Below are 16766 nucleotides of genomic sequence, written 5' to 3'. Positions count from 1 at the left end.
GGGAATTGCTTTTGCTCAAGGGAATTGCTTTTGCTCGAGGACCTGGGTGAACCTGGTGGATGATGCAGGAGGATGGGGAAGTTAGATGTATACCCCAAGGAGATTTGATTTTGGGTGAGAATAGCCAATAACTTGAACTGTATGATGCTAAGTGTCATTTATTACAGTAAGAATCACCCCAGACCGTGAACACAGGCTGCACCAGATACACCAGCTGCAAGATTAAGATGCAACACATCTTAATCTTCTAACTTTACCAGTCCATCACACCATATTGAGGCCTGGTTCCGATTTGCCAACTGAGTGAATCCCACACCATTTTTTTTCCTGCCCTGAGAGACTATTTTGAGAAATGGAACCCACGGTTTTGGACTAAATTAATTCAATGGACTTCTTAGAGAGAGAGCCCATAGACTGAAGAGAACGGTATCTGTGTGTATACATGGATATATATATATATATATGTTGAGAGACAGGGAAAATACTAGTGACTTGACGTAAATGATATAGAATAAGGGGTGGAATCCTGTCCTGGTTTCGTGGGGATAAAGTTTATAGAACCACTTTTCTGTTACATGTTGTTTCAGTTTGTGGCTAGCTGTGGGATGGTGATCAAGGACATTAGCAGTTAAATCCAGGGCAGCTGGCCCAGGCTGGCCCACAGGTGTATTCTATACCATTAACCTCAGGTTCACTATAAATGGGAAAGCTGCTTAGGATGATGTCTGCTCTCCACCTCACCCTGAGTGGCTCCAGCAAAGCACACACATGCTGCCAGCTCTCCCCAGGCTGTTGGTGATGATTGTGGACCAACCAACCTCTCTCGCTCAGCAGCGAGTCCTGTGAGTGCCTTTCTGACTGCTGAGCTGGGGGAGTATACGCTGGGGGACAAGGCACCTGGTGAGGGTGGTGGGGAACCAAGGCCAAGCAGGAAGGGTACTGCTGGAGTAGTCAAAGCAGTGGCAGCAGGTGACAAACCTCTGTGGAAAGAAAAACAGAGTGTGCACCTTGCAGAGATTTTGGTGCATGTAGGGACAGATTTCCAAGTCTCTCTGCAACTCTGATAATCTCCCAGGTAAGGTCAGTGTTTCCACAGAGCTCATCATCCCAAAAAAAGTGTTAGCTTGGAAGGTTTGTCTAGAGGTTGTCTGCTCCAACCCCCTTGTCTCAAAGCAGGGCCTTTTGGCTTCGACAAGAAACCGTGGGTGAATGTTGTTCTCTCACACGCACAGAGGGCTATGCATTACGATTACGCCGCCTCTGGGCTCCCACACAGGGACTAAACAAATGCAATCTCCAAGGACAGGCCCTGTCACCAAGAGCTCACTCATCATGCAAGGACAGGTACCCAGCTCTCTCTCCAACACTAGCGTCCCTAGACACACAGCTCCTCTCCTCGCTCGGTCTGGTATATGACATCAGATACAGCAGCAGCATAGCCTGCCAAGGAAAACAACTGCAGATCGAGTGGGTGTTATGCAAGAAAATCATGCCAACGTGTTTGTCCAGAAACAGGAATGAATACTCTCCCTGAGAGCAATGTCCCGACGGTGCTCCACAAAATCCCTCAGATACCAACACGAGCGAGCTAGGAAAATCTGAATGCCAAAACCCAAAGAGTTTCTGCTTTCAGCACTAGGAAAGATTCCTGTTCAGCTGTTGCAGCAAAGCCAGTGCAGGGCAGGACACAAAGCTTATCCAATAGATACTGAAGTGTGACATGAAGCCAGAGCACAAATCTTGACAAAAATGGGGGGAAGCCTGTCCCGGCCCCTCGGGAGCCCCAAGTGTCCCCAGGGAGCACGAAGCCTGGCAGCGGACCTTCCTCACGCTCCTCTCCAGCCCCTTCTGCCAGCTCCTCCTGGGAAAAGTGGGCACCGGCACCCTCAGACAGCCCTGGGGGCCGGGGCGGGAGACCCCCGCCAGGGCCAGCCCCGGGCCGCACCGCCCAGCGCCCCCCCAGCCCCGCTGTCCCCCCTGCCGCACCCACCTGCGCCCCAGATTCTGTGATTCTAATGAAAATGGGATTTTAGTGATACATTGCTTGAGGCATTAGGGATCAAGAAACTGTACACAATGAAAGAACCAAACTTACAATAACATGTTGAAAGGACATTGTTTTGTAAAGTTCCCCTATAACAACTTAAAACAAAACAAAATCAAAATTACAACAAAACCCGCTTGTAATAGAGAATATGAAGGTGCTTTATGAGCAGAGTAGTATCAGACGGGTGTAAAGGAGCCCGGAATTTGGAAAAGGCAAACAGGGCTGTCACAACAGCCCAAGTTGAGTTTGCTTAAATAAGCTTTTGTAGCTAACAGCTTGGGCAAGAGGATGGAGCGCGTTGCTCAGCAAGCCTGCAGACCCTACCAGTCGGCCAGGCGGAGGATATGGTACAAGAGTGGAGCTGCTTCTCAGAGGCTGGAGAAATGGGTTGAACAGGATGGTCTATGGTTCTTCTATGAAGTTAGACCCAGGTAAATACAGTATTTTACCCCTCTGATGGAATAACACCACACAGCGGCACAGGCCAGCCAGCTGGCTGGGGAACAGCTTTGCAAAAATGGACTGGGGGGGTCCTGGTGGGCAACGAGTCCAAGAGAGTGCAGCCAACTGCACGCTGGGCTTATTCGCTGAGTGTAAGCAACAGGTAGAGGGAAGTGATCATTCCCCTTTAGTTAGCTGCTTCCTTGATTATATTTTTCTGGGGCCAAAGGCATTGTAGGAGGGCAAAGCAGGCACAGGCTCCAAGCCTGGCTTGCCTGTTGGTGGAGATGGTGCCCATACCACTGGGGACAGGTGACCCAAGCCAGGTTACAGGACACTGCTGTACAAGGACCCGTCTGCTTGGGACACACACTTGAGGCAAGCCGTAAGAAGACCAACACACAGTTAAGTTCCACTTGCAACACCATTAGCAATTTATTAACCTGTCAGTCAATGCGACTTCCAACTCTTGACAACAAATCGTGAATGCCCAACCGCACCAGAGCCTGCACAGAGGCACCCGCTGCGCTGGGGGAAGGCTGGCGCCCAGGGACCCAGGCTGGGCCCTGACACTCACCACCTCAGTGCTTTCTGCTTTAGCTTCCCCTTTTTCTAAGTGGGAATGATGCTGGTGACTTCACCTGTGAGTGAAGCCAGGTGCCAGCAGCTGGGGGACAGAACAGTAAGCAAGCTGAGCGAAGCACTCCTCTTTCCCATCTGTCTGGGAGAGGACAGGTGCCCTTCCCCTCCCAGCACAGGCTCCAGAGCAGAGACCACTTCCAAGGCAGTCGCTGGCACCCACAGCACAGAGGCCAGCTCAGCAGGGACGGTGCAGTGCACCCCATCATGATGCTGGGCACAGGGGAGGCCCCAAATCCCACACTCTTGCCACAGACAGCCACGCTGGACAGCACGAGGGGAAGACAAAGGCAGCCTTGCTCTACCCCGGATGACAAAAGTCTGTGTAGATGTGTAATACAACACACCTTGGCAGCTTTCTCTTCTCAGATCACCAAACTGGTCTGAAAAGGCACTTCACTCCCATCCCATGAGGAAGGATATACCTGGAAAAACCTTAAAAGTGGGGTTTTAGAAGAGGTTCAACAGAAAGCAGAGACTCTGCAGCACCACGGCAGCACTCCTCCCTGGCAGAGGTCCATGTGTTAAGATCAGCACTGAGATATCCTATGCAGCAAACACCCCCGTGGCCCCATGCAGCAGCCAATACGAGGACAAGTCAGAGGCCATGGCATCTGCAACAGCCCGGGTTCAGGCAGACAAGGCCTCCTGCATGGTCCTCCCCACCCCAGCCGAGGATCCAGACTGGAGTTGCCCAGCAAGAGGGCTGTTGGGATGCAGCCGGCAGAAACGCCCTAGCGTCCAGATGGGGAAGACGTTGCGGTACGCAGTGTAACTGATGGCACACGACTTGTTGAATACCCCAGCAATATTCTCCTGAGAGAGAGACAGAAAGCAAGATGGTATGGGTAACAGGGGACCACAGTGTGTCCAGGATGTGGTGCTGAGCTCATTGCCTTCCTGAAGTCCCCACCAAAAGGCACACGTGGCTTCCCCTCCAGGTAAGGGAAAGCACACCATTGCAATGGCTGCACAATGCCCAGGACATCTGCAACACCAGGGAACCCCTTGGAAACACCAGAGGGAAGATGTACCTGAGGCCAGTCCCCGTTGGGCAGCTGCTTATCAATCAACAGTTTGATGCCCCTTTCCAGCACGTCAACATCAGGGTACCTGCAAAGCACGAGGGAGATGTGAGCACTGATCCAAACCATCTGCAAACCCCCATCCATGTGCTCAGGGAACTCAGCCACCTCCAGGCTGCCCTGAGCTTGTCCTAGGCATGCTTAGTGCTTTGGGAAGACCCCTCACAACCAGACACCAGACACCAGACATTATGAATACGGCAACATTTTTCCCAGGCTGGAGGCCTGCAGCTGTGATCCAGGCAGACCCTTGCTTTGCACTGTCTCCCCCTTGCTTGGCATTATGAGCCTCACTGGCCTGTGGACCACTGCGCAGGCTAGTCCCTCAATGCAGGACACTCGTGACCAACGAGGTCATGAACAAACACAGCTGGGTGCACGGACCACACCAGCCACAACCAGGGCTTGTGCCAGCCTTGCCACACAACCCAGCCTGCATTTACCTCCTCACTGAGCGCTCAGGCCAGGCGGTGCCTGAAGGGGTGAGCGCTGCTCCTACCTGACAGCCATGAGCCCCAGCAGGGCCCAACACGTGTTGTGGATCTGCGATGTGGCACTCTGCACGTACGTGCGCTGCTCACACGACTCGAAGTCCTCTCCCCACCCACCATCAGCCATCTGCTTGGAGAGGAGAACTGGCAGGCCTGGGCCACCTCTCGGCATGCAGCCCTGCAAGGATGGGGCAGAGAATCAGACAGGGCTGGGGACAGCGAGCGTTTGCACGCCCACGTTTCCCAGATGTGCTCTGCCCTGCCCATGGCTGGGGCTGCCCTGAGAATTCGAGGCTCAGGCAGTGAGTGCCCTGGTCATATCGCACGCACATATTCTGGGAGGAGCAGTACCTGGGGCAGGAGAGCCCATGTGCAGCCAGGGCATCCACCCAGCTCTGCCATGGAGTCTTGCCCCGCCCCAAGAGGTAGGCAGGGGCAGGGGCAGGGGCAGCAGACAGCCCCTTCTCACCCGTCACGGTGCATGTGCTGCATACTGGCGAACGCCTCCAGACCAAACCAGGTGCCGTAGGTGAAACAAACCCCCCAGCTCCTAGGAGGAAGGGGAGAGCGGTACTGTCAGGGGGGCAAGGCCCCAGGTAGAGGCTGCAACGCGGCCGTGTTCACAGCAAGAGCCAGGCACAGAGCTGCAGCCTGCCTTCCCCTGTGGCGCAACCATGCCCATTCCCACTGGCACCTGCTCCCAGCTCACTCAGGCGTCAGCAGACACCCTGGGACCAGAGGAGCTGGAGCCACCCTAGCCCCCAGGGGTTGTCCGGATCTTGCGCAATGCACGAGGTGCCTGCTCCGCCTGGGCTGGAGGGAGAGGAAAGGAGAGCAAAGCACGGGAGCTAGAGGAGGATCAGCCCCTACTTGCCCTTCCCACAGATCCTGCCAGCCAGGCATGTTTGCCATCATGGTCCCTCTCACACTGGGGCAGCCAGGGGAAAACTGGGCACCGGGAGCACCGGGAGCACTGCTTACCCTTCCCATGACCCATCAGCTCGCTGCTGCTTGCGACAGAAGTCCAGGCCCTTCTGCAGAGTCTCTCTGGTCAGGAAAAAAGACCCCCACTTCAGAAGCAGCTCAAACTCAGTGGCTGCTTCATCAGGGGCATCCATCAGTCCCTCTGAGGCTTTGATGGGTCCCATTATTAGAGAGCACAAGAGGCAAGGGCATGCAGACAGGCAGCCACCTTGTTCAGGATCTCAGAGTCAAATCGTGCACCAGTTGGGTGCTTTTCTGCCTCCTGCCAGCATGCAAGCGGGGGACCCAGCCCACAACTGGCTGCAAGATCAAGGCAACTGCTAAGTCAAAAGGCAGGCAGATCTTCACCAATTTCCCCCAGCCTGATCTCAGCTTATGCCCTGCTCCTTAAGAGAGGCTGGGCCCCAGCCTCCTGTGGGGGCCTCTGGTTTGGAGAAGTCACCACCATCCCAGCTGTGTACACACCAAGGGCCACCGCAGGGGCTGCTCCACACCAGTACAGAGGTCCAGGCAAGACCCTTGACAAAGCTCAGCAGGGGCTGTGCCAACAGAGGCCGTGGCAGGCAGCAGGGGACATTGCAGCCCGTCTTCTCCCCTACTCGACTCTCGTCTCAGTGCCTAACCTGATCTCTGGGGCTCTGTGCTCAGGGAACTTGTTGTGGAAGTGTCTCAGTGCCTGCATGACAGCCGAGGTGCACTCCACGTAGGTGTAGTCGATCATGATGTCTCCTGCCAACAGGTGAAGGATATCAGTGCAACAGCCCCTCTGCTGGGGAGCCTCCAAGCCCCAAGCCTGCCACCTCCCCCTTGGACCCAAGGCACACCTATCCCACAGAGGGACCTGGGGCAAAGCCAGGCACCCACTGGGCACGGCAAGGCCAGTCCGCCATGTCCCTTCACAGTGGACAGGATGACCAGTCCAACACAGCTCCCCTTACCAAACACCTCTGAGGGGTTCAGCAGCTCCAGTAAGTGGCCTCCTCGTTTGGTTTCATAGGTGGCAAAGCCTCCATCCGAGTTCCTCATGCTCAGCAACTGCCCGGACAAGCAGAGAGATGGGTTGGGGCTGGCTCCCAGGCAGTACCACCCCAGTCTGGCCCCAAGGCAGGTGTGAGGATAAAGTCAGACCTACAAGTCCATGGGGCTGGCAGACAACCTAGGTCCCAAACCACACTGACAGGTAGACCCAATCATCTGGACCATCACATCACGTCACATCACGTCATGTCACGTTACGTATGTAGCGCCGTATCACAGTAAATATGGTGTTGCCATCCCAAGCCACAGGCCTTGTACTAGCTTAGTAACATCAGATCTAACAGCTCGTCGGGCCTTGACTTCTCTTATTTTAGCTCAGTTTAGCTGCCCGCATTTCCCTTGGCCCTGATTTTTGCAGCACTTACCACATTCACGGCATCGAAGAGGCGCTCAGGAGGGACAAGCGTGGCTATGAAGGGGCACTTCTCCTGCAGCAGCATAACTGACTTCAGTCCCTCTGCTGTGCAGTCTGCCACCATCCAGCCACAGTCTCGGGTACTGAAGGGGAAGCCACCCTGGAAAGGGGTCAAAAGGGCTCAGCACCTTCCCCTGACCTGTTCTGTTCTTGTAAGAGGGGGAGGTGCTGCCCTCATTCCCCATCCCCTCTGCTCAAATCCCTGCCCATTCGTGCATCCTTCAGAGACCAGTTCCAGCCATCATACCTTGTTCATATGGCGATAATATTTCTGGTAGTCAGGTGGGTTCTCTGGAATCTGCAGAAGACAAGAAACAAGTGAGGGCAGGCTGGAGGTGCCTGGCTGCAGGGCTGAAACCATCACAGATGCAGAACCATGTGGGACTGGGCACAACCTGTACTTTACTGTGGAAGGCAGACAGGGAAAGAGGTCAGCTCTGGAGCAGGGAGTGCTGAAGAGAAATCACATTTTGGCCTGGTTTCAGCAAGTGTTGCTGAAGTCCCCTCTTTGGGTGCTCTCCTGCCACGGAGCCATCTGCTTTCAATGCTCCCATTGGCAGCACCATAAAGCAAGACCTATGACTGCATCTGCACCAAGCTGCTGGTGATGGCGACCCCCCCACCTTGAGCTACTGGCCTGGCCAGCAGGAGCTTAGCTCACAGAGTCACTAGCCAAGAAGTCTGGGTTTTCCAGAAGGGTGCCTCAAATGTGTGGGCATGACAGGACAAAGGGCAAAGAAGCCTGAGCTCTCAGTTTTCCAGCCTCTCTTGGCCCAGCCAGCTAACCCAAACATCCCTGGGCCTGGCCCAAGGTCCTCTCCAAGCTGCAAAGATGGCTCCCAGCAACATGGAGCAGAAAACAGGAAGCTGTCCCTAGGGACTCTGCTAGTCCAGCCCTTCAAAGGACCTCTTCAGAAGGCAACAGACACATACCAACAGAGCTCCTAGAAGCAGACAAGTCTGCCATAGCCAGCATGTGAGAGATACCACCAACTGGCTCTGCTCACCTGGGTGAACCGGAGGAACTCATAGGCATTTTGGAGGCAGGACGTGAATTCAGGCATCTTCTGGGCTTCTGCCTAGAAACAGAGGTGCACAGTCAGCAGTCAGCAAGGAGTTGTGGCCACCAAACATGCCCCTCAGGAAGAAGAGGATGTGCTGGGACCTTGCTGATCTAGGTGCTATTAATGCCTGGTCCTTCATATAGCCCTTTCTGTAGGTTTGTGTTCATACTTTGCTTACTGTTTCCATTACAAACCTCTACGGTGAGACCTGAACCAACAATGCTTGCTGGCATCATTGAGAGAGATATTTGCATGATCAGGTTAGGGGCTTACGGGGGCAATCACATCACCCTCCAAAAAGCATGCCTGCCATAGCTGTCTCTGCCCCAGTGCAGAACAGCAGGAGACCTGTACACTGTCTGTATCAAACGGCAATGCTCTGGGGCCAAGCAGAGCAAGGAGGAAGGGCCAGGGTTTTACCACAAGACTACAGCAACTGGGAATAGCCACAGCCAGCGCTGTGGCCTCCTGCTTCAAAAGCAGCTGGCAAACATAGGCTGCACCAGCTGTGCTGGGCACCCTGCCTACCACGGCTGAGGTGGGTTCTGTGAAGACATGTGTTTGCCTGGCTCAGTCATACGATGCAATGCCAAAATTGGCACAGCAGAGGTCTGAGGGGATGCACAGTAGGAGCTGCTGGTATTTGGGGACATGCCAAGAGAGACCATTTTCCCAAGGCAGCATGTAGCACTGAGTGGTGCATTACCTCCAAGAAGGCTTGAATGGCAAAGGCAGTATCCCAGACCTGGGATCCATTTGTGCCCTGGAAGAGAGAAAGTAGACAGTGAGGGGCATGCTGACAGCATATCCCTCTTGCATTACCCCCACGAGCTCCTTCCACCCTGTGTCTCAGTTTTATGCCACCCAGCATCACGGCTGATGTGCTGGCATAGAGGGGACAGATGCAGCAGCTCAGGGACAGCAAGGGAATAAGGGAATAGGAAATACAACAGCTGCTTCAGCCTGCTCTGTGCACAACCAAAGACAGGAGAGGTGGGTAGCAGTAAGGAGCAGAGGGACACAACAGCTATGAGAAAAGCACAACTCAGTTCACATGCAGTATCAGGGGCCTGTCTTTCTCCTTTCCTTCTCCCAGGACCTGTGGGGATGAAGGGGATGGAGGTCCAGAGCTGCCCCCTCAGCTCACAGCCACAGAGGCAAACGAGCAGGATGGACACTACTCACTCCTGGCACAGCCAGAGGAAGTGGCAGTGAGACAGACAAAGCCACCATGCACCAAAGGCGAGATGCCAGGAGCTCAGGCCCAGGGAGAACAAGCTATCCCATTATCCCATGGGCTGCTGCAGCATGCCAGAGTCCCTCTCAGTCACAGCTGGACTCCTACAGCACTTCACCTGCATCTTCATGCCGTCGAGGCCCAGCCTGTGGGAGGAGAGAGCACAGTGCTGCAGCGCAGGCACAGCGAGAGTGCCAGGAAGCAGGCTGGGAGCCACGGTGCGCTCATTCCACAGGGATCAGAGCCCTGCGCTGTGCCAGGTGGGCCACGCTCAGCCCTTACCAGAGATAGTCGGGGATCCTGGAAACATGCTCCTGAAAAGCTGAGGAGTTCTTCCCATCCACGAACCAGCGAACCAACATGTTGATCGTCTTGGAAATCTGCCCAGAGCAGCACTGTCACTGCTCTGGATACAGCTTCTTCCAGCCCCAGAGACATATATCCCTCCCACCCAGCACAAAGCCATCTAGAGGTGATCTCGGGTTTGATCCCGACAGCTCCATCTGTGGCAACACTCAGCATAGCTGAGTTAGTGGGGCAGGTGCCATGTGATTACTCCAGAGCTTCCCCTCAGATAACTTCCCTGGACCACAAGAAGAGGTACCCCTCACCAGGGTCACAGCTGTCCCCATGCCCTCTGCATCTCCTGTGCCCCGTTAGCATCAAGCTCTTGAGCATTAGGAGCAGCAGGAGTTGAGCCTGAGCAAGATCTGGTGATTATGGCTACATGCCACAATTGCAAAGGGCTGGGGGGGCCACAAGCTGGTCCCTAAAGAGCAAAGGGCAAGATTTTTAAAGGATCGACAGCAAGCATCCTACCGGCCCAATGCTGATGCACTTGGTGAATCTGTCATCAGCTTTGATGTGGTCGTACAGCTCTGTGATGGCTCGCTGCCGCAGGTGGGTGCTGTGATGGGCTTCGTATACATTCATGATGGCTATAAAAGAAGAAAGTGACAGGCAATGAAAAACTCACCCCATGTGGCCAGATTCACTTGCTGGGGCAGGCTGCACCACTGCTCACATGATGACCAGTCGAGGAAAGCATGGTAACTGCTCTGCCCCAGAGTGGCCCGAGGACCTAGGCACAAGGCCTTGCTGCTCTCAGGGAGGGAGAAGCCCAAGGGTCACACAATCCATGTCTCTATCCCAGCTGGCAGTAGACCCTAAGAGGCCTCATGGTACAAGCCAGCTTCAGTTCCACCACTGGCTCACATGGCAAGGGCCCTCCCACCTCAGCCAACACCGCACTCACCATAGGCAACCCCCAGCAGCCAGCTGTGTGGGGTGTACACATCACAGGCAGCCACGTTGTTCCTCTGGGCTGGCCAGTCTATGCTGGCGTAGTCTTGCACGTACAGCTCCTGGCACAAGACAACAAAGGGCATCAGCTTGGCAAGCTGGGAGCAAGCACCCAGAGGCAGCTTACTGCTGGAAGCTGGCTCCGCTGCCTGGACAGTGCAGAGACTGTGCGGGTATGAGAGCTGTCACTTTGCAAGCCAGAGGCTGGCCCACAAGGACATGGCTGGCACAGCAGATGGGCAGGGAGACACATATCCTTGTCAGGGAGCCCCAACAGGGTCAGCTCCTTACCTGCCGCAAGCTCCGTATGAGCTCGTCCTCTTCTGCTGACAGACGCTTGGCGTAACAGTAGCTCATGGGGAGGTAAACCTGGCGGCAGTGACACCAGAGCCGGGACGGGTGGGCTGGGAACCACGTAGGAAGCAGCCTGTTCGCAACAGAGAAGGTGCTACTGTGAGAAACAAGGAGGGCCAAGGGCAGCACAGAGAGATGATATGCTGACAGGGGGATGCCCGGAGCCGGGCATGCCTTTCCCTATTCCATGTACCAGGCCTGCTGCCTGGAAGGCAGTATCCACACAGCCTGGCCCTGCTCAGATCCTCCCCAACAGGGCTGCTCCCTCCCCACCAGGGCCAGCAGACACTGCTCCTGGCCCAGCTGACACAGGGCAGACAGAACCCCGAGCTCAGAGAGGAGGGAGGGGAGAATTCAGTTCAGGAGCCCCTCTCTTCCCAACCTGACTGAAGGCAGAGGCCCAGACTGATGGTTGAGTATGTTCGATGACAAAGCACCAGCAGCCCTTGGCACTGTGCAGCCCCTGACTTCCCCCAGGGAAAATGTCATATACTTTCCCTCTCTGACACCCAGCAGCCCCCTGAGTAATTGGAGAGGGTATGAGTGAGGGTTAGAGCTGGCAGCCTTACACGTGGCTGTCCTGTCCTGCTAGAGCCCAGTTCTGGCTGGCCACAAGAGCAGAAGATACTGGTGGCAGGCAGGGAGCGCACGGATGCATCGAGGACCCTGTGGGTAAAGCTAATGGGGCTGAGCTCTGGCATCTCCTTAGGGCGCAGTGTTCCGTGCTATCCACCCACTGTCTGGCCTTGCTGCTGGCCTCCCAGCTGACAAGCAGCCTGAGCATCCCCCAGTTCCAGGCCATGGCTGGAGTTATCCCAGCAAACACCAGTGCCTGGGACAGCTCTGGGTTGAGGCTGGAGGCAGAACTGACCATACCCCCTACCTCCACATCGAGGGTGGCACATACCACATCTCTGGGAGAAGCGTGTTCATTCCCTCCCAGCTGTAAACATTCAAGACAGCCAGCCAAAACTTCCCCCAGGACGGGATTCCCACAGCACCTCCTGCAGACAGCAATATCAGCTTTCAGGGCTAACGCAACCATGCCAGCTCCCTGCTTTCTTCCCCATCGCAGGGTCCACTTTTCACATGTCTGCAAGCATGCCACTGAGGCTGGGACACGTCCCGAAAAAGGGCAAGCAGGCAACGATACAAAAACATAGCACACTTTCCCATCATTAATTGATAATGCAGGTGCCATCAAGGGCAAGCAAGAGCAACAGTTCCTCCACTCCCTGGCAGCCCCCCATGTTCCGTGCAGCCCTTGGGTCCAGCCAGGCCTCTCACACCAGCATACCAGCCCCATGGCTGCTGTGCTGGGCACAACGGAGCTGACCTTTGCTGTGCAGATTGACACGGGCCCGCACAATGTCAGGGTCATCTGGTCCAAGCCCCAGGATCCTCAAGGCTACGTAGTTGAGTGCTGTGCCAAACACCGTTGATTTGTCTTCCACGTGCCTGTCATGCACATACACAGAGACAGCATAGCCATTAGCCAGCTATTAGCATTAGCCAGACCCAACCCGCTGCACAGGGCTGTCTTTGTCAGGGCAGAGTGGGATGCCAGAGGTGACTGTGGAAAAGGGGAGACCCAACTAACCCAGGGGGAAACATTGCTCTGCACTATCCCGTCACACATGATGCTCTGGGATATAGCGCCACAGAGGAGATGCAGCCAGACTTCACGCTCCAGCCATCTCTGTGGCAAAAGGTGTGCCTGGAGCGCTACACAAGCAAGCCCAACCACCCAGAGGTATCACAGTTGCTGAGTCCCACTCCCCAAGCCTGGGCAGATTTGCCAGCAGCTCCAAGTGCTGGACCTTGGAGTGCCATCACTAAGAGATGCATCTTTGCTACTCACAAGCCCCAGCCTCCGTCCGGGAGCTGCACAGAGCGCAGGTAGCGCACCATCTCCTTCCGAAACCCCTCGGGCAGCTGGATCTTGGCAGTGTGGCACGTTATGAGGAGACCTGGAAGATCGCACAGGCTGGCTCCTACCCGAAGCCAAACACCACACGCTCACCCCTCTCAGGGCCGGCGCCCCCGAGGCCTACCTGGCAGGAGGAACAGGGGCCCACCGTAGTCGCCCGCCCAGTGCCCGTCCTCGGCTTGCAGGGCGGTGTAGAACCGCATGCCCTTGCGGGCAGCCTCCCGCGCCGTGCCCGCCTCCGGCAAGGCCGGCAGCGCCTCGCCCTGCGGGAAGACGGCGCCTCAGCCGGGGCTGCCCCTCGCCCGGGCCCTGCCGCCCGGCCCCCGGCCCCCGCCCGCGCCGCACCGTGTCCAGGCCCAGGCTGTGCAGCTCCAGCGCCGTCTGCGCCCGCCGCTCGCCGTCCACCTCCTCGTTGTCGCCGTCGCCCAGGTAGCGCCAGCGCTGCCGGCCGCCCTCGCAGCGCAGCCGCCAGGCGGGCAGCGCTGTGGCCGCCGCCGAGGGCCGCGGGCCGCCGCGCCGCCGCACCGCCCTGCCGGAGACGGGCACCGTGAGCCGCGGGCACCGTGAGCCGCGGCCGCCACCCCCGGCGCGCCCCGCCGGCTCCCCTCCGCCGCGCCGGCACCCACCCGCCGTCCGCCGCCATCGCCGTCCCCGTCCCCATCACCGCCGGGTCGGGGCTGGGACCAGGACCGGGACCGCGGCCGGGGCCGCGCCGCCCTGGGCCGACATCGCCTCACGGGCGGCAGCCAATGGGGCCGCGGAGCCGGGCCGGCAGCCCCGCCCCGCCCCGCCCCGCGCCGCCCCCGCGGCCCCCGCCCGGCGAGCGGACAGTGCCAGGCCCCCGCGCCCCCCGGCTGCCCTGCGCCCTGCCAGGCGCTGCTGCCTCGGGAGCCGCTTTCGCTCACCCGACCTGCGGAAAAGCTCCCAGCAGAGGCGATTCTGGCAGCACCCCCGGGAAGCACCGCCGTCAGCCACAGCCCCGATCACCGTGCTGGGCACGGCTCTACCGGGGTGGTGGGCACCCGCTAAATCCTGGGGCCCTGCCCGGGCGAGGAGGGGTGCGGCGGGCAGGGGTGACACCCATAAAACATTTTGTTACACTTTACGGGTGCTGTAACCACGGGGATACAGGAGAACAGACACGTGGCACACCCTGTCACGGGCACGAGGGTCTGCCAGCCCTATGAAAACACCGTCAGGGTTGGGGTGAGGACGGGTGGTGGTTTCACCTCTGGTGTCAGGTGATGGGGTGAACAGTGGGTGCCCCCAGCATGGGTACAGTGTCGGGGGGGGTCATCATCCTACGGGCGCTGCCGTGGGACAGCAGTCCATGAGGTCTGTGAGGAGGGGGCAGAGCTCCTCTCGTCCTGTCCTGTCCCAGTGACGTGCCCCCTACGTGCCTCTGCTAACACCTAAGGAGAGAAACGCACCTGGGATTTAATACTTATTGTATTCACACACTGTAAATTGAATTTAAAATGCTCCTCCGCTAGCAAATAGCTCTTCACTCATGTCCAGCATAACCTCAGGGATTATTTGGAGAGGATACAGTAATTTTATTTGGGAATTATAGAATTAATTTGGTATTTATTTTATAAACTAGGCTTAGGTCACACACAGGTTCAGCCCTGGCTGTGTTCAGTAACAGCAGAATTTTGTCTGAACAGCTGGAGTCCTGCGGGGGGCGGGGGTGTCATGGAGTGACGACAACATCTGTGACTTGTGCCTCATACCACTGGTCCTCACTAGGGAGAGCTGTGTTGCTTCTCTTGCACAGTTTAAATGGACAACGGGAACTCAAGAAGTCCACTGATATGGGTGTTGTATTTGGGGCTTAATAGCCTGTTGTTTATTTTTGGTTTAAGAAAAAAATTTATCATAATCTGCCAGACAAGAGCTTCATGTAAGCATCTCCAGTTCCTTGTGGATGCCAAAATCTTCTGATAATTTATGGTAATATTTGTCTAAAGGCAGTGATGGAAGATGAACCACTTGATTTTATTTTTCTGTCTCTATACAACCTGCCTGCCTTAGAAACTCCGTTTTAGTTATGAAACTTTTAGTTTTAATAATAGCCAAATTCCTGTCACCTGGGCATTATTTTTAGACTAGTTTTTATGTCTGAGGTTTAGACCACAGTTGACAGGGTAACGCTCTATTCCTGTTGTCTGTGGGTGCTCTGCTTGCCAGAGGCACTAGAAGCTGAAAGTGTTCCCCTGAGAAAGGCATGCTGTCAGCTCACAAAAGCAAACGCCGCAACTTCCCCCAATTTACTGCAGTCCAGCACACGAGACTCAATTCACAAGGTCTTATCTGCCAACTGCTCTTCGTTATGCTGCTAAGAGTAAAAATTGCAAAGGTACTTTAAAGCCATGGGATATCATCTAGTTTATATAAAAAGGGATCTGATCAAAGGGATTTTATAAAACACGGTCTAAATATGGTCACCTGCTTTGACAGAAGATGGACCTGAAACGGTCACTGTTGCAGCAGAAATATTTTAAGCAGGAACAGAGGTGTTTCAGAAGCATCTAAAAAAAACCCCCGTGGTTTCCTCCGTCCCTGTTAAGGTAACTTGGCTCCATGCAGCCAAAGGTGGGAGCCTTCAGCACCCTGCTCCACCAGTAAGCCAGCGGCCCTCTCCCACTGGGACTGCTGTCTGTGCCAGGGGCCAGAGACACACTCTGGATCGATGCTGTAATGCCTTCTCTCAGCTCAAGTTTGCTGGAGAACATATTCATATATCTTTTTAATGAATTTAAGAGCAGTCTCTTGTTGTTTCAGCTGAATTCAGCCAGGAACTGACCTAAGCTCAAGGGCATGTTTCAGAGAAGGTAAGAGCATCCCAGTGTTTCAATTCCAGAGAATTTGTTGCAGTGGCAGCAGTGCTATTCGGTGTTTTCTTAAGGGGTCACAAAAACTGCCAAGATGACAGCACCTGGTGGGCCAGCAGCAAGGTCCAGAGCTGCTCCTCTGCAACCCTAGTGCATGGTTGTGCTGGGAGGACAGTGGGGGAACAAAGGGATTGGGGGATACAGCAGTTAGCGAGACCCCAGAGCCCAGGATTTATGAGATGAAGGTGGATGTAAAGCAGCCTTTGCCTGTGGTTCCCTAGAGGGAGGCATCATCTTAACCTTGCGAGTCTGTTCTGTGGGGGCAAAAAAGACCCACTGCTCATCCCTCGGAGCCTGCCCAGTCTGTCCTCATCCTCAGGTGGAGGCAGAGGTGACATCTGCACAGGGCTGTCAGAGATGGTGCAGGGCCCAGCAGGTGCCTCCTGGGGCAGACACAACCCCTCTGGCCCCCTGGACCTATGTGCAGGGCACTAAATCGGGCCCATCATCTCCCTCCAACAACTTCAACAAGCACCAGCCCAACTCCCAGATGTGTCCTGGTGTTTCTGCTTCTAGGCATCACTCGAGGCTTCCCATGAGGACCCCAGCTCATCCCTGGCTGCCATGTTCACGGGTTCAGAAACAGACACAGCGACCATGGCACAAAGCCAGGGAACCTGCTCTCTGCAACGCTGATCTGTGTGCTGGGACTGCGAGCACAGTCCTGTGGAGGCAGAGGCAGCTTCTTCCCCCTCCCACCCAAATTCCTCTGCTTTCATTACTTTTTTCTCCCAGTTCAATGACCGCCGGCCTTTGTCTCATGGTCTGGCAGAGCCTGGTGCCACACACACCAGAGAGACAAAGAAATACACTGGCTTTTCTCCCTGAGCCTGGTATGAAGAGCC

The 16766-nt window shown here is 55.8% G+C and overlaps 1 protein-coding gene across 1 annotated transcript; it reads right to left on the bottom strand.

Annotated features, from left to right (window-relative positions):
• Positions 1 to 3666: 3666 nt before the first annotated feature.
• On the bottom strand, positions 3667 to 13522 carry LSS (lanosterol synthase). Its single transcript, XM_068407714.1, is given in 22 exon segments — positions 3667 to 3943; positions 4162 to 4240; positions 4712 to 4844; positions 4847 to 4881; positions 5173 to 5253; positions 5685 to 5750; positions 6311 to 6416; positions 6626 to 6722; positions 7091 to 7240; positions 7388 to 7438; positions 8148 to 8219; positions 8911 to 8967; positions 9560 to 9587; positions 9724 to 9821; positions 10261 to 10379; positions 10697 to 10805; positions 11035 to 11170; positions 12005 to 12101; positions 12434 to 12555; positions 12959 to 13067; positions 13152 to 13290; positions 13373 to 13522. Coding segments are annotated over 21 exon segments (2010 nt in total). The 5' UTR covers positions 13231 to 13290; positions 13373 to 13522; the 3' UTR covers positions 3667 to 3757.
• Positions 13523 to 16766: the final 3244 nt, after the last annotated feature.

This window comes from Nyctibius grandis, chromosome 9, assembly GCF_013368605.1.
Source record: "Nyctibius grandis isolate bNycGra1 chromosome 9, bNycGra1.pri, whole genome shotgun sequence".
NCBI classification, from domain to species: Eukaryota; Metazoa; Chordata; class Aves; order Nyctibiiformes; family Nyctibiidae; genus Nyctibius; species Nyctibius grandis.
Note: the sequence above shows the minus strand (reverse complement) of the source record. Positions and strands in the feature narration are given on the sequence as shown.